At 46.3% G+C, this 27,138-nt stretch overlaps 1 protein-coding gene across 7 annotated transcripts in view; it reads right to left on the bottom strand.

Annotated features, from left to right (window-relative positions):
• TNFAIP8 (TNF alpha induced protein 8) overlaps positions 1-27,138 on the bottom strand; it is a 113,454-nt gene that overhangs the window by 16,311 nt on the left and 70,005 nt on the right. The window contains exon 1 of one of the 7 annotated variants that reach the window (XM_036123793.2): positions 21,201-21,448. The exons of the other annotated variants lie outside the window; for them this stretch is intronic. Within the exon in view, the coding sequence (XP_035979686.1) occupies positions 21,201-21,273 (73 nt within the window). The 5' untranslated portion in view covers positions 21,274-21,448. Of the gene's footprint in view, positions 1-21,200; positions 21,449-27,138 lie in introns of those variants that run through there. 7 annotated transcript variants of the gene reach the window in all.

Here is a 27,138-nt window from a genome sequence, read left to right on the forward strand (position 1 = left end):
GTCACTCACTTCAGGAAGCTACAATTGCACACCAAGATCTCCCCCTTTTATCTACAGAATGTGCTAACTGGGTCACAGACAGGTGGCGGATTTGCCACATTTATCAGTGTCCTAAGAGAAAGCTGAATGTGGGGTGCCTGGGTGGCTCAGTTGGTTAAGCGACTGCCTTCGGCTCAGGTCATGATCCCGGAGTCCCTGGATCGAGTCCCACATCGGGCTCCCTGCTCAGCAGGGAGTCTGCTTCTCCCTCTGACCCTCCCCCCTCTCATGCTCTATCTCATTCTCTCTCTCAAATAAATAAATAAAATCTTAAAAAAAAAAAAGAGAGAGAAAGCTGAATGTGGATTTTCCATACCAGTTTGGGGCTCTCCACAGAAAACAGACTTTTAGCAGAAAAGCTTTCTCCACTCATTGATTCATTCTTTTATTCAACACATTTTACGGAGCACCTACGGTGTGCTCTCAGGAAAGAGTGTGCTCTGAAGAAGAACAGATTCTTAGGAAGACCTAAGATGCAAAATAACAAACATGTATCAAAATGTCAAGTTGTGACAGAGGCTAGAAGAAAACTAAGGGGTGTGTGTGTATGCGTGTGTGTGTGTGTGTGTGTGTGTGTGTGTGTGTGTGTACCCACATGTGCTGGGGAGGAGTAGGCGGGGTGGAGGGAAGCTAAGCTATTTTATCCAGGGTAGTCAGGGAAGGCCTTTCTGAAAAGGTGATATTTAAGCAGAGATGTGAAAGAAGCAAGGGGGAGCCATCTTGGGGGATATCTTATCCATTCCCCTACGGTCCATCCCAAATAGCACCTCTTCTGTTAAAGGCTTTCTTGACTAACCCAGCCAGAAATGTTCTCTCCTGTCTCTAACTCTTACTGCAAACTGCTTTATATCGTATTTATTTGCTTCCATTTTCCCTGAAAGTTAAACCCTTGGGATTGGTTATAATTTATTATTTATTCCTTGACGTAATAAATGCTCAATAAATCTTTATGATGTATCTGCTGGCTTTAAAAATTCCCAGGTCCTTTCAGAGGGGGGTGGGAAGAAAGATAGGACAGGAGTGGGGAAAGTGATATTATAAAAAAGCATAAGACAAAAGCAAAATATGAGACTATAAATGAATTATATTACTATTAATTAGGTATCATAACTCAAAGACCCTTACTAAGAAACAAATATTGCAATGTCAACCTTTGGAAAAAGTTTATTCTAAATGAGTCAATTCATAAGTAAAGATAGGCATCTAAAACAATCATCTTTTGATAACATTTGGAACTGGTAAGGTTTATTAAACAACTCACACTCCGCAGAGATAATAAGATAAATCTGTTTTTAGGATAGATGTTGCTTCTTAAGATAAAAAAAGGCCTATTTTTTAGAATAAACGTAAAAGAAACTGGAAATTTGGAAAAGCATGAACTCTCTTGCCTTTGCTAGTTTATTAAGAAAGAAAGAGTTGAAAATTAAGTTAGGATATATTGTAAAACTTTAAGTTCTCTATTTTACCCCTACTGAAATTGGCTAATTTAAAATTATATTTAGAATTAAAAATATTAAAGCTCCCTGAAAACCATAAAGACAAATAGTTACATTAAAATATTTATAATCCTTTGATGTTGATGACACATGCTTGGTATATTAAACTCATTTTTCAGTTAAAGAAAATAACTAAAAAGACCATTATAGTCATTTTCTTGCAAGAACTGAAAAACGTTTCTCTAAACATATAAGCTTGCTGTCCTGGAGATGAATTACTTCCCTAATGGTAGATATTTGGGTAAAATAAACTTTGGCAGACAACATAACTTATCAATTTTACGACTGGTTGCCAACTAACAACAAAATAAATCACTTCTTTAAAATACTTTGGCCAGGCACGCCTGGGTGGCGCAGTCAGTTAAACGACCGACTCTTGGTTTCAGCTCAAGTCTGATCTCTGGGTCGTGAGCTCGAGCCCCGCGTCCAGCTCCACACTCAGCAGGGAGTCTGCTTGAGGATTCTCTCTCCCTCTGCTGCTCCTTCACCCCTGTGTGCCCTCTCTCTCTCTCTCTCAAATACATAAATGTTTAAAATATATTAAAAAAAAAATACTTTGGCCGTCCCAAACTTCTCATAGCTTTGCCTTTTCATCCATACAGTTTGGTGCTCCAGAATTAAGGCTACCATTTCTCTTCTCACCATGCCTCTCACCTGTCCTATTTTTAGAGATGCAAGAAGGCATGGAGACCAGAGGTGGAAACACAGAGGCTCAAGGTCAACACAGGGTTATCAGGTTAACTCCCTTAACTCCCTGTCACCGGCTCCCCTGTGGAAAGGTGCTTTTTGTTGGGATTATCAAAAGTAGCAAAGAGTAATTCCTCTATTTTTTTTTTTTTTAAAGATTTTATTTATTTATTTGACAGAGAGAGACACAGCGAGAGAAGGAACACAAGCAGGGGGAGTGGGGGAGGGAGAAGCAGGCTCCCCGCTGAGCAAGGAGGCCAATGTGGGACTCAATCCCAGGACCCCGGGATCATGGCCTGAGCCGAAGGCAGGAGCTTAACCTACTTAGCCGCCCAGGCATCCCATGTGTTTCTTTTTAAAATTGAGATAAAATTCATAGAACATAATGCACCACTGTCACCATTTTAAAAATGTACAACTGAGTAATTTTCCTTATGCTCACAACTTTGTGCAAACCATCATCACTATCTCCTTCCAGAAAATTTTCATCACGCCCAAAATGGGCCTATCTCATAATGTTTTAATTTTTTTTTTTTTTTTTGCAATTTGTGAAAAACATGTAAAAGTTGGGAGCGTTGACCTAAAAATTCACATTTCCAGCTTCTCAAGAAAAATCTGACCTTCTGACAACATTGGGGGTGGTGGTGTGATGCGGGGAGAAACTGGCCCTCCAGTTCATCACCTGGCCAGGAAATTACCCAAGGCATATGAGCTAGCCACCCCTGCTTTAAATGATCAGGGACTTAAGTCATTCTGAATCACTGTCCAGAGACCCTTGGGTGTGACTCCAGGGCTGAGCAAGAGGGTTTCCTAGCTCTGACTCTCCAACGGTCCTATGGGTTCTAGCAACTTTTTTCTTTCTTTCTTTCTGAGAGAGAAAGCCAGAGCGTGCAAGCGGGGGTAAGGGACAGAGGGAGAGGGAGAGAGCGAATCTCCAGCAGACTCCCTGCTGAGCACAGAGCCGGACGCAGGGCTCGATCCCAGGATCCTAAGATCATGACCTGAGCCGAAATCAAGAGTTGGCCGCTTAACCGACTGAGCCACGAAGGCGTCCCCAGCAAGTTCTTCATTCACCTTTTCCTCAATATGCCTTGCATTTCCCACCCCACAATATTTGCTGAAATCTCTCTTTTCACCTGGAAAGCCAGCCCATATTTACCTGAGTGACATCCTCAACCCCATCCCTTGAGGACCACCTTCTCAACATGCTTTTGTTTTCCACTTACTATTGTATTTTATTTCCCTGTGATTACTTAACACATTATTAAACAAATAATATTTTTTAAAAAGGAATTATATAGACTATGTGAATGGTAAGGTACTACTCCCTTACATATATCATAATCATACAAATAATTAAAATTTTTTAATTATAAAAATTAGATGAGAAAAAAAAACAACAAACCAATACTATTCATTTCTAGCCAAAAATTGTTGCCTGCGAAAGGCCATGAGTCCTGTGTCTACCTGCACGGTACAAAAGGAGGTGAGTCAGGATGAGTAAGGTAACAAAGGTCACAGAGCCTCAACCACAGACATTCCCTGTGGATGATGCAAAGTATTCCAAGGAAAACGAAATGGACGGATCTTGCTGAAATATGACTGAAGATGATTTAACCCTATGCCTGGAGCCTCCTAAAATCATTCACCATGCCATCACCAATGGAATCTGCACCATACTTTAGGAAACAAACACAGCCCCTCCCTCCCAAAGCTTCCTGCCAATGCTATCCATACTCAAGAGCTGTGCCCAACTATCTCACCACAGACAGCCCTTCCTCAGCCTCTCTAACCCAGGTGTGGCATTCCCCTTGGATGTACTTCTGTATGTGCAGGTCTAACAGCTCCCAGACTGAAGACTGCTCAGGGCTACAGAACAGACCTTCCACACTGCAAATCCTTCTCCAGTGAAGGCCACCAGCACTAACTTCCATCTGCTCAGATGCCCGGCATATGCCTGTCTTCACATCCCTGGCAAGGAGAGCCTCGAAGTGATTTTTAAAAATCGCAAACTAGTTTCCTAAATGAACTGAACCATGTCCTAGTAGATAAAGTGCCCAGGATGGTGAAAGGCATGGGGATAAATGCCTGCATCTCTTTGTTCTTTCTTAAATTTGGCGGTATGATAAACATTGAATACGATGACTATCAGGGAAGTCATTCTTGGTGTGCTAAGTAAGAGCTATTCGGTTTAGGTCCCTTGTTGTTTTAAAGGTTAGTAGGTGTGCCCAGCAGGCTGAGGGTGGGCAGGTGGGTAGTTAGGCTTTGTGTCTGGAGGGGGCAAAGGGGCTGAGCACCTTCTATGATGATTCCAGGTGTTACGGGCGCCTGGGAATAATCAGTTTGCACCACCAGAGTCAACTTGGTAAAGAGACAAAGGACAAAGATCACCATGAGCAAATAAAAGCAGAGTTAACTAACCTCACATTTAAAAAAATATGAAAAACAACTTATGATGGTCAAATTGTACCTTTATGGTATCTAGAGTGATTTTCTAAACATTGGAGGCCTTATAAGATCTGCTGAAGCTCAGTTGATAAGGCTACGAATATAATTTTACTGACTTAAATGATTAGCCAGGTTTATGGTCATATCTTTGGGAAATATTACCGATCATATCAAGCAGTTATTTTATAATAAGTTCTTCATAAGTAACAGAACCTCCAATTAAAACTTTGTATCTAAGGAGAAAGACAATCTCCCTGACTGAAATTTTCTTATTCACATGATTTCTAATATTCTCCTTGCTGCAAAAGGCAAGAGGTATCTTAGAAAAACAATAATGAATTTACCTCCAAGATGTGAGACAACGTATATTATAAAGAGTACATGCTGGGCGCCTGGGTGGCTCAGTTGGTTAAGCGACTGCCTTCGGCTCAGGTCATGATCCTGGAGTCCCTGGATCGAGTCCCGCATCGGGCTCCCTGCTCAGCAGGGGGTCTGCTTCTCCCTCTGACCCTAACCCCTCTCATGCTCTCTGTCTCTCATTCTCTCTCTCTCAAATAAATAAATAAAATCTTTAAAAAAAAAAAAAAAAGAGTACATGCTTAGGAAAAAGATGAATCAAGTCTTTAGATGTATGACTGGAGTCAGTTTCTAAATCTGAAAATTTACCCTAACACCAAACAGTTTGCCCCTTGAACTCATCTCCTCTCATCTCCTGTTGATTTTCCATTTATGCCATTCAGTCTATGCTCCTGCTTTGAAAAGGATGGTGAGTAGAGTTAATGGATTTGGGGAAAAAAAGGGCGGGGGGAGGGTGCTTTTCCTCTTATGTTTTCGGCATCTATCTTTAATGCCATTTGTTGAACTTGGAATGAAGGAAACAGATGTCACTGCTGGACATAAACGTCGTCTCACACAGTATTTTTAAGCTGTCAGCTGTAAGCGGGACTTTATATAGGCAAGGAACAAGTGCTTCTCCGTACCTTTATTTCCCTGAAACATACAAATGCAAAAATGCCAGAACTCCACCCACATTCCAAGGCAGGGCACATTCTATAGCAAATACCCAAAATGAATTCTGCTGTATTTTCCCTGCTGGTGAATCAAAATAAAAATTAAAAAAAAAAAAAATTTTTTTTCCCGTACGTCCTACAGGATAAAATAAAACCATTTGACATGTTGCCCCCACCAAAATATAGAAACTATGTTTAAATGTATAGAGATTCTAGCTAACATCAAAAGGAATTTAGTTCTCGGGGAGCCTGGGTGGCTCAGTCGACAAGCATCTGCCTTCGGCTCAGGTCATGATCCCGGGATCCTGGGATCGAGCCCCGCAACGGGCTCCCTGCTTGGTGGGAAGCCTGCTTTTCCCTCTCCCATTCCCCCTGCTTGCGTTCCTGCTCTCGCTGTGTCTCTGTCAAATAAATAAATAAAAATATTTTTTAAAAAAGGAATTTAATTCTTGAATAGCAAGTGTCTAGGATCTATGAGTATGTTTCTTCCATTAAATTGGTACCACCACAAAAGAGAACCATCTTAGATACAGGCAAAAAAAAAAAAAAAAAAAGCTATAGAATTCTTGGATTAAGATTCCAGGTCCCAAAAATAGGCCTTCATAATATCTCAGCTCTCTGAGGTCTTAAGGGCATCTAACAAAATATGGAGGAGTCAGGGGTTGGGTCATCTTTTCTTGAACTGACTTCTGGCTCATTGCATTTTGATGGAGCGTAAAGAACCTGAAATATTTTAATACATATTTTAAAAAATCATTAGGGGTACTGAGGAGAAGCCTGGAACTCTGCTTGGAGGCTGGTGTTGGGTCAGAAGAGGTCTTGGTAATAGCCTTGTCTTTTTCCCTAGGCTCAGTGTAAAATGGCAGTCCAATCCTAGAAAGACCACAGCTCTGGTCTCAGAGGCAAGATTTTTTTCATGCACGATTCAGATCACTTTGACCAGTAGCTTGCCTTTATCACTCATTATTTGATAGAACTTCAAGGCGTAGATGTTGATGGTTTAAAGCAGGCTGGAGCCTTTAATCTGCTGTCAAAGTCCGATAAAGACCATTTCTCATCTTCTGGGTATAAACTAACAAATGAAAGCTGGAATTTTAGTTGTTAAAAGCATTAAATCAGGTTTAAAGACCTACTTTATTCAGCCTAAAGAATTTTACATATGAATTTACCTACTCTTTCTCTGTCTCCCAATCAAGTAACAGCTTTCTCTTCTCCTAAAAGTTGCTTTTTATTTTAAAGTAGACTTAGGAGTAATAAGCTTCTCTGGGCTGATCTACATCCCAGTGCCTGGAACCCAGGAAAAACCCCACAGGTACACAATTCTAATGAACTGAAACAGAAAGATGCTTCTGTGGCAAAACAAACAAACAAAAAAATAGTGGAAAAAAAAAAAAGCAGACATTTCAAACACAAGCGTTGCCCAAACCACTCCCTTTTCCATTGACCCAGAAGTGTTTTAATAATAAAGCCCATCTGACCCAAATTTGAAAGACAACTCTCCAGTTACCATCACTTTTCCAACAGAGTAAGAAATTACCCTGTTATGGCCTCCAACAGCCTGAACTGACCTCGTCTGGTTAAGCCTTCTCATGGGTCTACGCTGAGCTTAGGCCTGACCACTGTGATTCAAAATACCTGCTAGGAAACTGAACATCTCCCACATGGCCTCAAAGGGAACCCGCAAGAAGGGCCTACCAGGCCTTCTTAAATGCCCCCCAACATGCACCATACACTCTGAACGTCCATCTTGCTTTTATCTGGCTGCTGGAACCATGTGTGGCCCAACTACTTACTGAGTACAACGCTGTCCTGTACCTAAAAACCAGACAGCAAGGACAAATGATGGACCATCATCAGTGTTTGGATGATCCACGAATCTCATGAGAACAGCAGAGATTTTAATGCTGCAAAATATTTTACCCCTGGACCATATGTCTATTCTAACACTCCGTTAGTCATCAAGCATTTTCTGTTTGCCTACAACGTGCCCATCCATCATAAAGACTAGAAGAGTCTTTCCAATACATGAGTCTCGATTACTACAAAGGTAGAGGAAATGAACATTTTCGATGAAGGGAATCGTTTTATTTGATGAAAAACTGGCTTGTATAAACACTTCCCTTTTCTTCTTGAAAGCATCCTACCAGAAAAGGTAGAGGGTATTTGAGGCACAAATACAGGAATTCTGTATTTTCAAAAGACTAGATTTTTTTTCAAACTCTAACCCAAAGCATAGCAAAGGCTGTGGATTCTGTCCTGCCTCAGTCTTGCTAACAGAGGAGGAGACAATGACGGGGAGGAATGGGAGAACAGCCATTTCAGAATCACAGCCACGTTCGACCCAAGTATGGTCATCACAACCCTGTTCTTTATGGGTTTGGGACTTATTTCTAAAGTTGGCAAATGCAGCCTCATTGTCCCAAAGAATCATTACTGCCTTTACCCTAACCCGAACTAAAAACATTTGCATGCATTTTGTATTTTAAATCATCACTCCCTGCCCACTTTCTTTTTTGAAAATCAAATAGAAGCTCAGAGACTAACGCTTGGTCAGAGTTAAGGATTCAGAGAGAGAAACACTTTTTGTTGTTGCTACACACTCTCATCTCATAAATGCTGTGTCTAATTTAGCATTTCCACAAAATGCGATGGCGTTAAGAATGAAGACCCAAAAAAGGCTGCTCACGATAAGAAAGAAAGGAGAGAAAAATATATATATTGCCATTCAGGGAGGGAAAATTACGTTATTTAGGGAGACAGCAAGAAAAACTAAAACACGAAGTTATCTGTAAAGTCCTAAAACGATAGCTGTAGGCAACAAGATGCTGAAAAACCTTTCAGTATCTGTCGAAATGGTACAGTTCTTCCAGAGCAGCTAAGGAGATTCACATTCTCGCTCCTTTGAGCCGAAGCTGGTACCTGGGCAGGTGACAATTATTTCCCCATTACGTACTTCAGGAGTGTGATGATTTAAAAGGAGCTCAAGATAAAAGAGACAAGAAGGAGAGAATCACGACTCTAGTCGATTCTCACGACAACTCACATCTCCTCTTATTTCATTAAAAACCAATGAGCCCCATAAAATAAGTTTCAGTCTGCCTAATAGAAAATGTCAGGTGAAGCGAGAGCACGGAAAAAATGAGAAAGTCAAGTGGCGGGCTTTTGAGCTTCACGCTTCGCGGGGCTGTTGAAATGAGTGACAAAGACCTATTCTGTCCAGAAATCCCCCACTTTATTTTTAAGCCTGGAAACTGGTTAGTCATATCTATACAGAACACTTCCTGTCCAGGGCACGATGATGGCAACGAGCTGCCGAGTTTAGTAGCTACTTACATTTCGTCAATTGAGTCATTCATGGAATAAAAAACTGCATCGAACATTTAAAAAAAAAAAAAATCTGGCGAACTGAAACTTTTAAAAGATAGACAATGAAAACAGGTTTGACTGTGTCACAGAGTCGAGATACATGGTGCCAAGAAGCAAAAAAAAGAAAGAAAGAAAGAAAGACAGCAACAGACCATATGACTCTACGAGACTATTTGCTGGTAGTTTCTGGGCTGTTCTAGCACCACCACCAAATATGACACTTCTCCCACTCCCGCCCTTTAGATTAATAGCGCAATTGATATCCCACATGTCCATTTACAAAAACATCTGTAGACGGTAGACTCTCTCAAGGAACCAAGCAACAGCAACCTCATCAATATATTCCTTTTTTCTCTCAATACGGTCTACTGATATTTGAAAGGAAGGGCCACCGGAGAAGTTTACAAAAACAAGAAGGCAGAGGAGGACTAAAATGCAGATCGGGACCAGAAACTTTCTTGAGGGGTCTAACGCCATCACGCGACATTTAAGAACGTGTGTTTGGGAAACAGAGGAAAACAGGATGGTCCAGAAGGACCTTATCCCCGGCCACCCTGATCTCCCAACAGCAATTATAATTTTACTCTGATTAACCCTTACGCATGTTGCCACCAGCCAGCTGAAGTTACAGGGCCGAGAAACACAAGGGGCTGCTCCCCTCCCCCGAGCCGGAACCCCAGGCACAGAGGGGGGCAACCCCAAAGCATGCTGGGACCGAGGGCAAAGGCAGGAATGTCAAGAAGTCGCCCCTGTGCTTCTGGGGTTATCAGTCTGACCATCAAGTCAGCTATGGTCGAGTGAGCCAAATAATCTAAACCAGTCCTACCCATAAAAACCCTCGTTCTGAAATCCTTCGGCGAGCCTGCTTCCCATCAGCCTTGTGAGTTGGCCGACCCCCCTCCCCGCCCCCGGACTGAGGGGGTGACGGCTCTCTGCTCCTCCAACAGCCACTCACCAAAAGGCCCGCCGGCCTTCCAGAAAAACGGATAGCACGGTACAGCAGGCAGCTTCGAAATGGTTCCCGCAGGCTGCCCTGACTGCCCTTGGCTAATCCATCATCCGCCCTGTGCAAGCTTTTTGGGGAAATCGTTTTTATAACCCAGCAAGAGTGTCACTAGAAATCCAAGCCAACACAGCACAGCCCTGGCTTCAGACGGGCCCCCGATTTAGCAGCTGGAAAGGCGGCTGCATTCCTCACTGTCACGTCCTCGTTTATGGGCCCGGCACGAATCCCACCCACCCGGGGAGAACGGCGGAGCTTGTGGGTCCTCCACACGCCACTGTTTCCCCGGCCTCCAGGCCTCCAAGTCGGCCTCGTTCTGGGGGCGGGGGAGGCTCGGCCTCACACCAACTGTGAACTGAGACCAAAGAGACCGCTGAAACAGTGTACCCCATGATCTCCGTTACACGGCTGCTCACCTCTCTCCTTTTGCCCAAGTTTTTGTTTCTTCTTCTTTTTCTTTCTTTTTTTTTATTCCAGAGTTATTTCCTTGCTCCTCCCTTCCTGCCTCTTCACTCGCCTACCCCTTCCCTGGGAGGCTCGCATCAGGCCCAGATCCCACCCTGCGTCTCCCACCCCCACCCTCCTCACACCACTCCCATTCACCATTTCTTTCTCATTGTTCCCTTGAAATTTTGAAACCTGCCCAATGGCCACTCCCTCCCCGATCCTCGCTCTTCTGGTTTTCCAGCAGCCTTCTCCTTCCCGCTCAGTAGGTACTCTAACTCCTTGAAAACTCCCCCAACAGATTCCTTCTTTATCATCTCCTTTCTCCAGAAAACTGGAGTCCAACGTTTGGGGGTAGACTGGGCGACCCTTTTTTCATTCCAGTTATTTCGCAACTGGCTTCATTTTCATTTTAACCCTCAAGAGGTGAAATGGTGTTATAAGCCCTTTAGGATCAGAAGAACAGTCGGGGCACTAGTATTTTACTTTTATCAAATAACTTTACAGAAGGAAAAAAGTCCCTTGGGATGAGCCCACCCTTCCACGCTTTCTACAGAATGTGAAATGGGGACTTTGTCAGGTGAATATGGTAGGCAGGCCTCGGATGGGCTCTGTCTTTGGGTGTCATTATAAGCCTCCTTATTCACACAGCACCTGCCAAGGGAGGCTGTCCCATCAGACACAAGCAGCCTCTTGGGGGCTCTCAGAGGGAACGAGCATATTTCCACCACTGTGACAACTGCTTGCCACCTCAGGGGAAACACAAAAGTTTCTCAGCAAGGCTCAACTAATGAGTGTGGCCCAAATCCTATTTACTATGTCTACGACTAAAGCCCGAAGAGTTCTCGTTCATCTGTCAAATCTAGGGTGTCCCTGGCAAACACATCAGCAGTCTCCTGACGTGCCCTCAGGGAGACAAGACACAGGGTTGGGGAGGCAGGGGAGAGGACGTGAAGGTGAAGGGGAGGTGAGAAACAGTTGCTAAGTCTCAGACTGGCCAAAGCTTCTTCCTGGTGGGAAGGGCCGGATTAAGTTTCCTGCCAACACTCACCTGTCAGCCTCACGCACCAGAGCTGACGGTGTAGGATGCCACAGAGACAGGGTGGAGGTGAAGGGGAGCAAGAAAAGGATCTGGGGGCGACTAAGACTTGAAGGCGTGCACCAGTGGAGATGCTGAACGTCCCCCTTCCTTAGGAGACCGGGCACCTGCTCCCAGCTGGGGCAGTCAGACTGCGCTCCACACGCCTCCCGTCATTCCTACTCAGTATCGGCTGGATGTTCACGATGTGTTCTCATCCCTTAGCGGATGAGATCTTAGGCTCCCAGCTTTGCTGAGGCCCCAAAGAGAAGGCGGCAAAGCAATCGTCTTCAGGACCTCTCCTTAGACATCGCTGTCACTGTCCCTGCCGGCTCTCATCCTCCTGGCTTCCAAAGCCTGGTTCTCTCCTTGTCTCCCTCCTCCCTCTTGAGCTACTCCTTATCTGTTTCTTTTACAGGTTGCATTTACCTCTTTCCTTTGTCAAAGGGGGGTGTTCTCAGAGGCGAACCCCATGGCCCAGACCCCATCTCCCTTTAGCATTTCCCTGAGAGATCAACTCTCCTCTTCTGGTTGGATATCACACGCTGCTGTCCAGGCTCCTTTACTCAGGCTCAGTCCTGCCCTCCAGACCAACCCGTGGCTCTTACCAGCTTGGTATTCCTAAAACACTACATTGCATCTGCCCTCTTCCAGCTCAAACCCTCTCCCCGCCCCAGTTCCCGTACAGTAATCCCGTTTCCCTCCTAGGAGGGATCTTGGGCATGCTTCAGTCTACCATCATGCCTGCACTTTCCTAACGAGGAAACTGAAGTTCAGAGACACTGATCAGTGACTGAAGGTTGCACAGACAACCAAGGGCAAGGTCAGGAGTAGAAGTGGTGTCCTGACTCCTGGAGCCTTGTCTGTTACTCAGTGTCCCTGTGAGTAGCCCGGCCTCTCTCTGGCCCCGTGTACTGCTGCAACATGGCCCACCAATGCCTTCCAGTTCATGAGCCCTCCACTACACCGTGCTGTAAACCTCCTTCCTTCAGTATCCTCGCCTCTCCTCTTGCCCAAAGGGCCTAGCTGAAGTCCTAGCTAACTCCTGTGAAGTCACTAGTGCCATGATGATGTGTGGTGAATACTCATCCTTGTGCAGTACTCATCCTAAGCTCCCCGTCATGTACGCTCTCCTATAAACGCACATGTGCTGTGTAGGATCCCTGACCCGAAGTCCTTTGAGGGCAGTGCCCTCCACACACACACACACACACACACACACACACACACACACCTCTGCAGCCCCAGGCCCCACAGAGGAAGTTCTGACTCAGTCAACATTTGTTGCTATGAGTCTCTGAGGCCCAGTGATGAGGGAGAAAGGCTGACTCTGGAAGCAGGACTCTACTGGACTGTCCATGGCACACGGAACAGCCTGTGCTTCCAGGGACACCTCTGGTCCCCAGCTCCTCAGCCTAGTTGAGGGAGCCAACAGAAGAACACAAAAACCTGGGCCAGGGGAGCTGACATCAAGCAGAGAGGACATGTCACTCTGGAAGGAGAGTTCATGAGCTGCTCATTCTCCTCTTGACAGTCAACCGGGACTTGGCCAATAAGGCTCCAGGAGCCTAAAGCTGTCATGGTCACTCAGGGCCTTCTGCTTAGTGGCCTCTTTGCTCCACCGTTTCCTTGGGAGAAACTCTGCTCCCACTTCTTTACAAAATGAAATCTGGTCACTGCAAACCTGGAGAGTGTATTCCCACGTCAGCACGCAGACGATCCTACACACACAAACCCCAAACCCCCATCCATCTTCAAAACCATAAATACCACAAGGTACCACCCAATAATACCACAGGCTTTGCTGAGTCTTACAGATCCCCCAGAGCAGTGCCCCAGACATTTACTGCCCACTCAGCTGTCAATCACTCAGGACGCACGAACTCTTCTTCAAGGATCTCAAGCTCTAAGAATGAGATTTAAGTAATTGCTCTTTCAGGTTTCCTGGTCAGCGGCAGGGGGGAGCAGTGGGTGGATTCCCAGACCCCACCAGCCCCGCGGGGCACGTGGTACTGTGACCACATGTCCGGTGTCTGAACGCTTCCCACCCACACACAGGCACACGTTCTCCCCAAGGAAGAGAGCCCCTGCCCAGCCAGCACCCTCCACAGCTAACTTTCCTCAATGATGTTCTTCTCAAAGGAATGAAAACAAATGAGCTCATTGCTTAATTGCCTCTCCCTTGGTCTCCCACTTTCTAAGCCAGGGACTGACTAGGAACTATTTGCGGAGCTAAATCTTATCTCACGATGCCTCCTCGTCGTCCTCACCTGATCCTCTCCGGAGTTCCACTTAGGAGAATGTGAAATAGGAAACCTCCATGTGTTCGACCATTCCCCTTAGATTTTGTAAATTCCACCCCCAAAGCTGGAGGTCTGTCCTGCCTTAGAGAGATCTCATGCACAAATGCAGGATGCGAAAACCTGGGTCTGCAAAACTTCTTGTTTGCCCAACAGGCATGAGGGTGGCGGCGTCGAGAGGGCCTGGACTTCACCTCTCTGGGCCTCAGTTCTGCACCTCTCTCTTTTTTTTTAAAGATTTTATTTATTTATTTGACAGAGAGAGCAAGAGAGGGCGCACAGGCAGGGGGAGCAGCAGGGGGAGAGGGAGAAGCAGACTCCCCACTGAGCAAGGAGCCCGATGCGGGGCTCCATCCCAGGACCCCGGGATCATGACCTGAGCCAAAGGCAGACGCTTAACCAACTGAGCCACCTGGCGCCCCTGCATTTCTTAAAATTAGAGGTAAGATAAAAGAGCGTGCAAAGTTACTTTTAACTCCAAACCATGGTGATTCTAACTTGTGTTTGTAGGGGAATCATTCTAATTACAAAGTCTTCTTACTGCAGATCTTCCTGAAATATTACAGATAGACATAATGAGTAGATTTCTTAAACATTCAGCTCACACTATCGTTTTAGGCACAACCCACTAAATGAAGAGAGGTACACAACCACGCTCACCTCCTTCTTTTCCAAGTTGTCAGCATCTTCCTCGTACAGATGGAAATGTTGACAAATTAACGGTTTGCGGCAGATCTAGGGACTCTGCATTATTCTGAAATGAAATCCCTGGGTCCTGAGATTTTTCTGGCCCACTGCATGCTCTTTCACCTGCCCACTTTTTGGCTACTTCTGGGACTACCAACAATCAGGAACAGGGAACGTAATCATCCGTGTTATCCTGATTGTTCCCTGGCGTCATAATTTGGGGACAAGAAAGGCATGATGCCACTCAGTCTGATGAAACTTTCAGAAGTGAGGAAGAAAATGGCCCCGATGTCCTGAAGCTGACAGCGCTGGGGGTGTGGGGCGGTGTCAGGTCATCAGCGATGTCCACTGCACAAGAGACAGTGTGACGTGGATCTCAAAATGGATTTTCCACTTTTAGTCCTTGGGAGCACACCGCACTCCAAGGCTAATGACTACATAAAAAGAAACATAATCACATCAAAGTCCAGTGTTTGGGGGCATATGCTGTACCTTTTACATTATACATGACATCCAGGTCAGCTGCACCCAGGGCGATGCACTGCGTCAAGAGCCTTTCCTCTTCATTCCCTCTGCAAAGCCAGGGTGGGCGCAGGGAGGGATGAGGTGAGACAACTAGTACAGTGATGCTGGCCGCTCAAAAATGTGAGGCCCCCATCTGTCCCGTGGGTGCTGGGTGTCTCCCACTGCAGTGGGCACCAGGCACCTCCTACCAGCCCTGCGGGGCTCCTAGATCCTCTCATCAGGGGAAGAAGGATCACTCAAGCCTCACTACCTCCGCCTCCGAGAGGCACATAAAGAGCCAGGGCCCGGACTCTCCACTTTCTCCTCCAAACACCTGGTCTCTCCACTCCTGGTTTCTCAAACTGGGGTACAAACAGGCGCAAGACCACAGACAGCATCCTCCTGAGTGCCAGGCTTGAGGACAGGGGAGGGTTAGAACCACAGAGCCTCCATTCAAATCCTGGTTCCACTTTTTCTAGCTGTGTGATTTTAGGCACAGTTTTTAACCTCTCTGAATGTCCGATCTCTCTATTGTTTTGTGGAATCGACACAACGGGTTATTATACAAGGATGAAATGGGATAATATACATAATCCAATGCTTTAGCACCACGCCTGGCCCTGGAAAGAGCTCAATTCGTTTCAGTTACAAAACTGTGTCTTCAGTCTTGAAGGCAAGTCACTGTGGGCCCTGACCCTAGAGATCAAACACACATGCTTGTTTTGACTCTACCAGTAAGAGTGGAGAATTTAAGGAACCCTAAATAGGTTGGTCCTTTAGGTTGGGAAGACACTCTAGAAACCGGAAGAAGTGTTCAAAGGTTTTCATCATATGACGTAATCTCATTTTAATTGATGGATTTGACAATGCTTTATTAGGCTCTCCTCTAGGAGAGGCCCTAGGTCAGCCACGGGGGCTTCAGGAAATAAAACATGCACAAACCTTGCTCTCAGAAGGCTCATAATGAGGTGGAGGCAAAAGAAAAGAAAATTAATAACAGTAATACGTGAAAAGATGGTACAACAGAGGGAAGTTTAGGGTGTTAGGGAAAACGCCCTGAAGAAGCATCTACTCCAAACTGCGTCTGGGTGAAAATAACACCAACATGAGGGTGAGCCCAACAGAGGAAACAGCATTTGATGAGGGAGCAAGGGAGCACGTGAGCGGGCAACAACAAGGCTGGACAGGACAAGCCCAGTGGGGCACTAGATATTTGTTGTTGTTTGGTGATTTCACGTCGGAACTCCCTTCCTGTTTCTGGAGGAGCCCTCATTTTGCAAGATGTGGTAGGAGTTAGACCCCTCTTTCCCACTCCTAAAGCCAGAAGCAGACGTTCCCTCATTCCCTGGGGGGCAGCAAGGGGCAGGTGCACGATCTCACACTGACCAATCCGACAGCCTTATTTCGGGGATTTCTGAATGCGGAGGATGACCAAGAAACATTGAGCCACATCTCGAGGCCCAGGAGTGACAAAGCTGAAAAATGCAGAGGAGGCGAAGGCTATGGTGAGGTCCTACCCAGGCAATCCCGGGGTATGGCCTCAGCTACATCTCCTGATGCATTTCAGGGGCCCATTCTCAGCCTTTTTGTGGACGTGCGAACTACGCCATGTGCTTCCAATAAATTCCTCTGCTTATGATAGCAGGAGTCAGTTTCCACTTCTTAGAGCCAAGAGCCCTGATGGCAGAGGGGGTTACTGCAACTGTCAGGGTACGGACGCTGAGGGCCTGCACCAAGGCAGGGACAGGGGAGAAGAGAAAGAGATGCATCTAACAGATAATGAGGAGGATGAAGTACCAGGTGGAAGATGAAGATAAACGAGAGGGCAGGGTCAAGGACGCCTCGCAAATGTGGAGTCTGGAAGCCAAAAAGTGAGCAATGATAATCAGCGGAAAGACAAAAGGCAGATCAGATTTGTGAAGAGGAAGAAATGATGGGCTCCATCCAGACCTGCTGAGTGTGAGGTTCCTGTGCGACATGCAAAGCGTGGTGTGTACCAGGCAGCTGGTTCTCAGAATAGCCCCGGCTGGAGGTCCGGGAGATTAGACAGAAAACAGCTAGAAAAAGGAAAGGAGAGCAGGACAGTGTAGCATCATAGAAACCCAGGAAAGAGTTGCAGAGTTGCAAAACTGGTCTCCCAGCACAAATGCTGCAAAAAAAAAAAAAGTCAAGGAAGATCAGGACAGGACATAATACGAATGTTGGGTCACTGGTGATTTCGGCGGTTTCCATGGAATGGTGGAGAAAAAGACAGACTTCGGTGGGATGAGGAATGACAAAGATTGATAAAGTAGGAACCGTGGAATAAAAAAAATTTTTTAAAGATTTTATTTATTTGGGGGCGCCTGGGTGGCTCAGTTGTTAAGCATCTGCCTTCGGCTCAGGTCATGATCCCAGGGTCCTGGGATCGAGTCCCACATGGGGCTCCCTGCTCAGCGGGAAGCCTGCTTCTCCCTCTCCCACTCCCCCTGCTTGTGTTCCCTCTCTCGCTGCGTCTCTCTCTCTCTCTGTCAAATAAATAAATAAAATCTTTTAAAAAAATAAAATAAAATAAAAAGATTTCATTTATTTGTGAGAGAGAGAGAGAGAGAGAGCCACAAGCAGGGGGAATGGCAGGCAGAGGGAGAAGCAGACTCCCTGCTGAGCATGGGGCCCGATGCGGGGCTCGATCCCAGGACCCTGAGATCATGACCTGAGCCCAAGGCAGACGCTTAACCGATTGAGCCACCCAGGAGCCCCTCATTTTGTAAGTAGGCAATGATCACCTCTTACCACTCCCAGTGGGGAAGAAAACAGCCATGGTCTTGCCCTCAAGAGCTTGTGGTCTGGAGAAGAGATGGTGAACAGGGCAGCGAGTGGAAGAATGGGTGCTCTGAGAGAGGTCAGTCGGGGGTTCTAATTCAGGCTGGAGGTTCAGAAAAAGCCCCTCCGAGGAAATGATAAGGGGGTCAGGTGGCGAGAAGGCTAATTCGGGCAGGAGAACCAGCAAGTGCAAACACTTTCAAGTAGGGAGCTGAAAGAAAGGGACCAAGAAAGGGACCAAGAAAGCCATGGGACCCACAGGTGGGTGAGGAGCCCCAGGTGGAAGGAGTGGCCATCCGCAGAGGGAAGGACCCCTGCTCCACAGACACCAGGAGGGAGGGTGTGGGTGAAGGTGAGTCTGTCACCCTGGGAGCAGGAAGTCAAGGGTGCTGTCTAATGGCTACTGTTTTCTTTGTGAAATAGCAGGCCTGGTGAGGGGGCAGGAGAGAATCTGGCTGAGAGGTGGTGGTGGGGGGGGATTGGATGTTATTATGGGCCACAGAGGAGGAGCTGAGCTCACTCACCTCTCAACCCTTACTTCTTCCCAAGTCCCCACACAGCAAACCCTCCCTCCCAACGGCTTTCTCACTTCCTGATACCAACACTGTTAAGAAGGGGTACAAAGGAGCCCTGGATCCCTTGATGCTTAGCACTAGAAAGGTCCTCAGAGACCTTAGCTTCCATTCATTTTTTTCCTATTTCATAATTAAGTACTTTACGCAACAGGATGCCAATAAATTCGAAGAACGTGGCCATCAACCTATCTCCTCAGGAAGCCCCCGTCCACTGGAAACTGTTGATAGCCTCTTTCCCGTAACCTTCCCCTTTTTAACACACTGGGTTTATCCCTTCATCTCTCTTGCTCTCTTATTCACATCATGCCTGGCTATCTTAAATTCATTCCACTTTTAATAAAGCGAGGCCTGGATTATCTCTCTCTGTTTCATACTCAAGCACAATCACCTATTCATTTGTCAGCAGGCAAAATTAAATCAATTCTCTAGGAGGTGGCTCTAGACTAGGATGGAGGTTCAGCCTTCCTGGCACAGAGTCAAGTACGTTCTAAGCTACGATGGCTTAACAATATCCCTAGTCATTTGCTTCCACATTCACTCACATCCACAAATCTGTTGGCGTCCAAAGACTTCTGAATCGACTTGATTTTTTTTTCAGATTTAACCCCAAAGAAAGCATACTAGTCCTTCACTGTGGCTCAGAATGACTTAAAAGTACCCCCCCCCATTACAGCCAATCAGCACCAAGAATCAGAAGGCAATTTTCTTGCAATGGAGACATTGTGAAGAGTTTGTGGTGATCTCACACTAAATGGGATACTGAAGTCCCTCAGGAGGAAAAAGAAAAAAAAAAGCTAAGGAGGGGGAAAAGGATTAATAAGGATAGAGAAGATAATCAAAAATAATTTACACAGCATGGCTCTTTTCATAGACTTCTGAGAGGTAGTAGCCAAACAGAAGGTTCTAGATCACAGCTAATACCCAGTCTTACAAGAACTGCCCAGGAAAACGGACACACACACACACACACACCCTTTACTTCCTGGCAGAAGTTGCAATGATTCTATTAATACGTATTCCTTCCATCTCTCTGAAGAGTTTTTCCATATCCTACCCTAACTGCCATCAATTTAAAACTCTAGCACCTCATATTCTTATTATTTTTTAAAAAGTCTGGGCCTTCTGTAAAAGGCAGAAGCCAGATAAATTGCTGCAGATCTGCAGTATGTAAATGATGGCGAGTGGAGGCAAGGTGAGGACAAGGTAGGAAGGGACCCTCGAGGGACCCCATCACACTCCAGTTTTTAGGGGAACATCCAGAGAGCTGGGCAGGAGGGAACAATGTGGAAACACTTTGGGATACCGTGTTTCCACCTCCTTCTTTCCCAGAAGAAAGGAAAAACACACTCAGGAAAAAAATACCAATTTAAATGCTACTTGTAATCTACACACAAAAGTTCACCAGGCTGGATTCTCTCAGCCTGTTTCCTATTTGCCTTCGACTACTTTTGACTTACTATAAATTGCTGTTATAAAGACAGAAAAGGCATCTATCAGCACATAGCTCCAACAGGACAGAGGCCACAGCAAGGAAACATTAATCCCCCACGCTCCACATCAAGCTCGAAAACAATGCTCTTGGCTGTCATTTTTCTTCACAACAGCTTTGTATTTCTATTAAACAAGCCTCTTTTACGGACTGCTCCCCCCACACCGCATAATAAGGTAAACACCAGCCCACAGAGACTACATTATGAAACACAGAGCTTTACTTTGGGAGGGGAATCCGTAAGAGACAGAAGAGGACAAGTTCCAAGGGATCTTGCTACCTCCTATCTACCAAGTGGAGAATGATGGGGTTCCTTTCTGCTCCCCAGGCTCCCAGCAGCTGCTGTGACTGACCTGAAACTTACCAGTTTCCCAAGAGGCTACTTGAAAAGAAAAGGAATTTTCATAATTATGAGCGGTCTCCTCTCCTACTCTCTAATTTTCCCCAACTATCCTCACTCCCACCCCCACTTACAAGAGGACTTTTGTATACATAAAGTTTCAGGAAACAAAGCATACAAACACTCAAACACAAATAAACTCCCCGAACTAACACCAGCGTATAATTGCGTTTTGGTTGGAGTTTTTCCAGCCCTGTCACCCGTTCTCTGTTAGGAGTAAATGAAACCCTTTGCCTTGGCAAAGGTAGAAACAGACAAACTCGCCTCAGTTGCAAGCTGCACAAGGCGCCCCTCCTGAATCTTTCCGCTCCCTTAGGCCCCCAACAAAATGAATTCACTGCTAAAAAGTCAGCAAGGGTGGGGTGGGGGGTGGGGGGGGGAAGACAGCAAAAAACCCACCAACCTATTCCTCAAATGAAGATCTTTCACTTCTCCCCCTCACTCAGCTTCCCCTTTTAACCGGAAACACAAGGAGTTTCCAATTTCTGAAACCTTTTTCAAGGGACCCTGGACTCTTTGGGCTCTTCCAAGGGGAGTCACTTTAGGCTGTCCCGATGCAGGCAGGCAGCGCTTTCCAAAGCACATTTCGCATTCCGTTTCGTTTCCAGATTAATCTACAAAGCAGCCTTCCGTGGGCTGGCTGAGCTAAGTCCGAGACTCTTCCTCCTCTTGTCTCGGAAGGGCTGCAGGGTGAGAAGGCTCCAGAAGGGCTCCGCAGACTCCACTCTGAGCTGCGAAGACGCAAGGCGAGGGACAAAGTACCCACCGCTCCCTTTAAAACCCCCATCTGCGCCCCTACTCCGCCTTTCCTCCACATTCCTCCGCGGGACTTCCCCCCCCCCAACCCCCGCCCCGAGAAATCAGACTCATACCTTCCTTGGGTTCTTCTGCTTCGCAGTGCATGGTGGCTGGGTAACCGGCTGCAGGGGCGAGTACCGCGGACATGTACTCGGACGAGCTGCAAGTTCCCTCCGAGGGCAAAACCCGCGCACGACAGAAAATAAAAGGAAGGAAAGCCACTAAAATCAAAACCTCCGCGGGGCGGAGGGCTGGTTCTGGTGCAGGGATTTTCAGGGGGAAAGTTCTGCAAGAGTGACGAATCGCGTCTCAGCTGGGCGGCGGGAGTCCGCCCCCGGGGCCGCGCGCCCCGGCCCGTCGCGGGGCGGAGGCGACCTGGCGCGGCGGCGCGGCTGGCGGGGCCCGGGCGCACGCAGGTGGGGCGGAGGCCCGGACCTCAGCCCGACTCCGCGCCCAGGCAAGGCCGAGGGGCGCCGGGGGCAAACGACCGGGACGGGCTACGCCTGGGAAATAAATGTGCAGTAAGGAGGAAGGTCTCACTCCTCTGAGCGCGCGCGCCAGTCGTACATAAATAAGAAATACACACGCGGTCAAAGAAACGCCTCTGGATCTCTGCGTTAACATTTTTCGGCGCCCATTTAACTTGCCTTGTCCTGGGGGATCTTATATGCCTGAAAAATAAGGATCTTGAAGCTGCTCCGGTTTGTACGTTATTTTCGCAGGAAAGTAACATGGATATTGGTCCATGTGGCTGGAAGGACCAGTTTCACCAGGCAGCAGGGCCTTTTGAAGAAAGTGGGGGCGGCCCCCGCCCCTTACCTTTGCACGGGGAAAGCAGACAAGGCGGCTTACTCAGCATAACCCGGGCGAGCACTCTTAACTCAAACCCCAGCCCCAGGCGCAGGAACCCCTCTGCAGTTAGCCCCAAGGGTGGTCCTCGGAGGGAGCGCCCCCTTCCCTCCCCGCGCCACTCCGAACAACAACCAGGGATAAATTCCTTCCAAATGCCAAGGGGGGAGGCGTGCGTTCGGCTTCTGAAATGCTGATAGAATAGAAAGTCTGCAGAGCCTGGGGAAGACAGCTCAGTTCTTGCCCTCAGGTCCCGTCCCCTGGCTCTTACAATCGGCCGAGCGGTGGGCGTCTTGACTTGGCGAAACCTTGGTTTTCTCTTCCGAGGAGCGAGGAACAGAGCTGACACTGATGTATCTGTCTTAATAGGGGTATTTTGCAAAGCACTAGTTCTATCACCAATTTAAGGCAAGAGATCCTCTAATAACGCACCTGAAAGATCGATTAGGGAATTGTGAGAAAAGTTATATTTTTTTTCCTAAGTTTCTTTCCCAGTGGCTTTCTTTTTCCTCATTTCCCATTTTTATATGGGCAAAAAAACCAACAACAAAAAACAAAAACACAAGAGTAGACACTAGGATATAAATTCAGTGAAAAGAATACACAAAAGATAATGATTTAAAGAGCCTGAATGAAAATTTATCATTTTTATGACCTTGAGCAAATTCTTTAATCTCTCTGCCCCTCCCCCCCCTTCCCTCACAGGTAAAATGAGGATTAAAAGTAGTATTTGCTTCACAGATTTATGTTTGGTATGAAATAAGGTAATACAAGCAAAAAAGGATTTGAAAACCATAAGTACTGCACAGATTATTACTAACTATTGCACCATTAAAAGTAAATTTTTGTAAAAGATGCTCAGGTGTTTTACTTCAATATTGGGTTCAAACGGGAAAAAAGGATTTATGCAAGTCACAAGCAGTCAAAGTGGTTATAAATATTAATATAAGGCCTGGATAGTAAATCACTTCCTATTACTGAGTGATTCTAACATGCCTAAAACCCCAAGCTGACTTATCTCAATTTCACTGAAAGGGCAGGATGGTAAGAGGAAGACATAGCCAATCGAGAAGAGAGAAGGGGAGAAACATCTGGAAAACATCAGTGTTGCGGAGCCTCCTGTAAAGTGACCTCACCACAAAAAGGATAATAGTGTGCACCCTTCTGAAAGTCACGGTTAACTGCGCTGTCCCTTTTGCCACACATTCTGGGTCAGGAGCGGCAAAAATGCATACCTTCCCTCAGTAACCTCAAACTTCCAAAGGAGACGTGATCATTTTGAACCCAGAGAAATGCTCCCTCACCAGGAAGAAGCGACCTTTCCGGTCCTGTCCAAGGCATCATTCTGGGAGCCCTCCCTCCCACACACATCATCTGCCCTTGCCCTCCCCCCCCCCCCCCACAGCCCAGATGTCCACAGATGGCCACCAGGAGCGCTACAGGACCTCAGCGGGGCCTGTGTCACACAGCTAAAATAGCTCCCATTCAGCTATAATTGGACTAAGATGCAACACCTTGTTCAAGGTGATGATTATGCAAATTCAGACAACCCAATTCCAAGCCCCATCTGCTGCACGCAGGGCTCCCTTTCACCTTCTTCCTTCAGAAAGGGCCCTCCTCAGAATTATTTATTAAATGTCCTTTTGCAAGTCCAATTACGTACAAACCACATGAGCTGTGCCAAAATACATGCCCCTAACGTTTGGCTTGTTTTCACACCCGATTCACACAGAAAGGCCTTCAGGTTAGCCAAGGGGAAGGACTGCTGAATGAACAGTCCCATTCCTGCCAGGTCAGCCTTGTAATTCAATTTAGAGTCATTTTAGAATCTCCATCTTTGAACACTCACCCCATCCTCAGGAAACCTGGAAAAAAAAACTTCTTTAGTATTTAAATGCAATCCAGCAGTCTCCTTGGGGAAGGATGTCCTGATCTAACTCAACGGCAAGGAAAGCTCAGCTTATTTTAAAAGACTGTATGTGGACAAGGACGCTCCTCAGTCATCAGTATAACCTTGAGCAAACAGCACCATCCCAGGTTCCCAGCCTACAAAGTGAAGCCAAAGGGCAGCTGATTCTCCTGGACTTGCATTCCTGTCACTTCCGATCTATGCTCGGTCAGTCACCTCATCTTGATTTTGCTCCGCTTTTGTTCCAGAGGGGATTAGTCGCTTTTAAGCCTCCAGAGAATAATGCTCTAGTACCTTATCGTCATCTACCTCCTGTACGCGGAATCTGTTCACCCCTGAATATTTAGAAATACTTCAACTTGCTTAGAAGTCACACCAACAATCATTATAGACCAGCCGATACAAAATAGCAGTTAAGTTAGCAACACTTGTCAGTTAATACCATACTGCACTTACATACTAGGTTGAACTTCTAGGCGTGAGGAACAGTGGATCTCCCCCCTTCTGTGCCCAGATGGGAGAGGTAAAATGGTGCCTAAGATTCTGATGATTTTTTTCATTCATTCGGGCATTATCAAATATGTGTATGTATCACATGTGAATGGGACCTGTTCATCTGGAGCTTACTGGTATAAATTTGGTAATTTTTTTTTTTTTTTGTCAGAGAGAGAGAGACTGAGAAAGCAGGGGGAGCAGCAAGGGAGAATCAGGCTCCCCACTGAGCAAGAAGCCCTATGTGGGACTCGATCCCAGGACCCTGGGGATCATGACCTGAGCTGAAGGCAGATGCTTAACCGACTGAGCCACCCACGTGTCCCTAATTTTAGTAATCGTGACCACAGATCTAATTAACTCAACCTTCCAAGTGACCTTGGTTGTAAGGAAGGTTTATTAATACCACCCCTTCACTGAATTTTATCACAGAGCAGCAGAAAAATCTCCTCTTAAATTATACCTCAAAAAATGCCCTTTTTAAATTAAAGAAAGCAAGCCTGGACTTTGGGGTCTTTGGCTCACAGCTGTCCAGATGTGTATTAAGAACAGGAAGGTCAGCAAGTTTTCTGACTCACACAAATGAAAAGACCAGCAGAATCGAGGAGAGAAGAAGAGGTTTATTCAGGAGGTAACAAACTCTACTCACATTCAACAATGTTGTAAATTCTCTGCAGTGAAAAGTACTACGCATCTGTATAAGGGAGTCAGACCTACACTCCCAGGTCACAAGAACACCAGGTCATAACAACACGCACTGTATTAATACTTTTTATTTCTACCCTGCTGACAAGAGGCTGGCTAGGTACATATGACATTTTAGGTCAGAAAAAAAAAAGTTGTCTACTTAGCATAAAAAGTGGCTTTCTTCTATTGACTTTGAAGCTTTCCTCAACTCTTCTTGCATTACTTACGTCCACACCCTTAAAAGTTCTTTGGAAGGGGCGCCTGGGTGGCTCAGTAGGTTAAGCGTCTGCCTTCAGCTCAGCTCATGATCCCGGGGTCCTGGGATCGAGCCCCACATCAGGCTCCCTGCTCTGCGGGAAGCCTGCTTCTCCCTCTCACGCTCCCCCTGCTTGTATTCCCTCTCTCGCTGTCTCTCTCTCTATCAAACAAATAAATAAAATCTTTAGGTAAAAAAAAAAGTTCTTTTGAAGACTCCTGTGGTCTATACATACAGTTGGCTTTCGGTCTCTCTCCTCACACACGGGGAAGGGCTGTGTTCTTGGTCTCACCTGGCTGGGGCTGCAGCCTTTGCGTCCTTGTTATCCTTCTCAGACTCTTCTGCATTTTACCTTCCGAAAAAGAGGTGAGGCTACACGGGTGTCTCTCCAGAGTCCTCTCCTCCCCGCGCCCGGCCCTGGTGATCTTGCTCTCCTTGCCTTGAGAAAATTTTTATTTACCAGAAATGGAGAAGGGAGCACTCAGATGAGAGTGGAGGTCACTCATGCAGCTTCTCAGGAGGCCAAGCACCCAGATGCTTAGGCACTGCTGGGTGCTGGGATGAGGCTGGGGAGTGGGAGGGTGGGGCACAGAGCTGCTGTGAGTCAAGAAAGATCTGCCAACGTTGAGCGTGGCCATGGAGGAGGGAGGAGAGCTGCCTTCCAGGGCCCTGCGTTCTACCCCGGTTGACACCTTCAGCAAATCCTTCATCCTCACCAACGCTCAGGGTGTGAGTGGATAATTCTGAGGGAGTGGGAAGGAGTGCTGAGGTCTGAGGTGAGCGCGGATGGAGACTACAGTAGATCTGGGATATACCTGTTTCCTCGGCTTCCATTGTTTGTGTTATTTCTCTCCTAGGAAATCTTCCTTGCTCAAAAGTGCTCAGCAGATGATTAAACACACACACACACACACACACACTCAAAATCAGGCCTGAAAATATTATCTGAAGAGTGTATGATGCATGGTCTTTCTTTTATAATATTTAGCAATGATGCCATGCATTTACATAGATTTTAATTTAAAAAAAGATTTTATTTTATTTAAAGATTTTATTTATTTGTCAGAGAGAGAGAGAGAGAGCACAAGCAGGGGGAGCGGCAGACAGAGGGAGAAGCAGGCTCCCCGCTGACGGACTCGATCCCAGGACCCCGGGATCATGACCTGAGCCGAAGGCAAATGCTTAACTGACTGAGCCACCCAGTCGCCCCTAAAAAAAAAAAGATTTTATTCAGACTTCCCAATGATCTCCCTTGGGGCAATCATACCCATTTTACAGATATGTCGTTAAAGAAAGGGAGGTTATATGATTTGCTCAAGATCACAAAACTAAGTAGTAGTGTTCTTCAGACTGCAGTCAACTCAGTCTAGGCGTCCTGTGTCCTCTCTCTAGACTTTCTGACTCTATAAAACTACTCACGTAAAATTCAAGTCCTTTATTTTGCAGAAGGGTACCTCAAAGACGGCTACTTTGGGAGGTTTCCAGAGTTTGAGCTAGAGCTAGCATAGACTGTTCAACTGGCTCTGTCTGAGGGCTTAGATCACAGGTTCAAATGAAAGTTATTCCACTCCTGATATTCGATGCTTTACATACACTATAAGTTCAATAGCTTCTATTTACTCAGCTACATGAAACCACCACCATTTTTTTTTTTTTAATTAAAAGTTCGGTCAGGACCCTAACTAAAGCTCCTGGACTATGAGGCTGCCAAGGGAAGGGAAAAGACCACCAGGCTCGGTGGGGGAGAACTGGGCCCGACCACCATAAACCCAGGAAGGACTGCCTCCTGTGCATTAGGATGGTTTTGTCCTATTCCTTC

Source organism: Halichoerus grypus, chromosome 2 (assembly GCF_964656455.1).
Source record: "Halichoerus grypus chromosome 2, mHalGry1.hap1.1, whole genome shotgun sequence".
Classification (NCBI taxonomy): Eukaryota; Metazoa; Chordata; class Mammalia; order Carnivora; family Phocidae; genus Halichoerus; species Halichoerus grypus.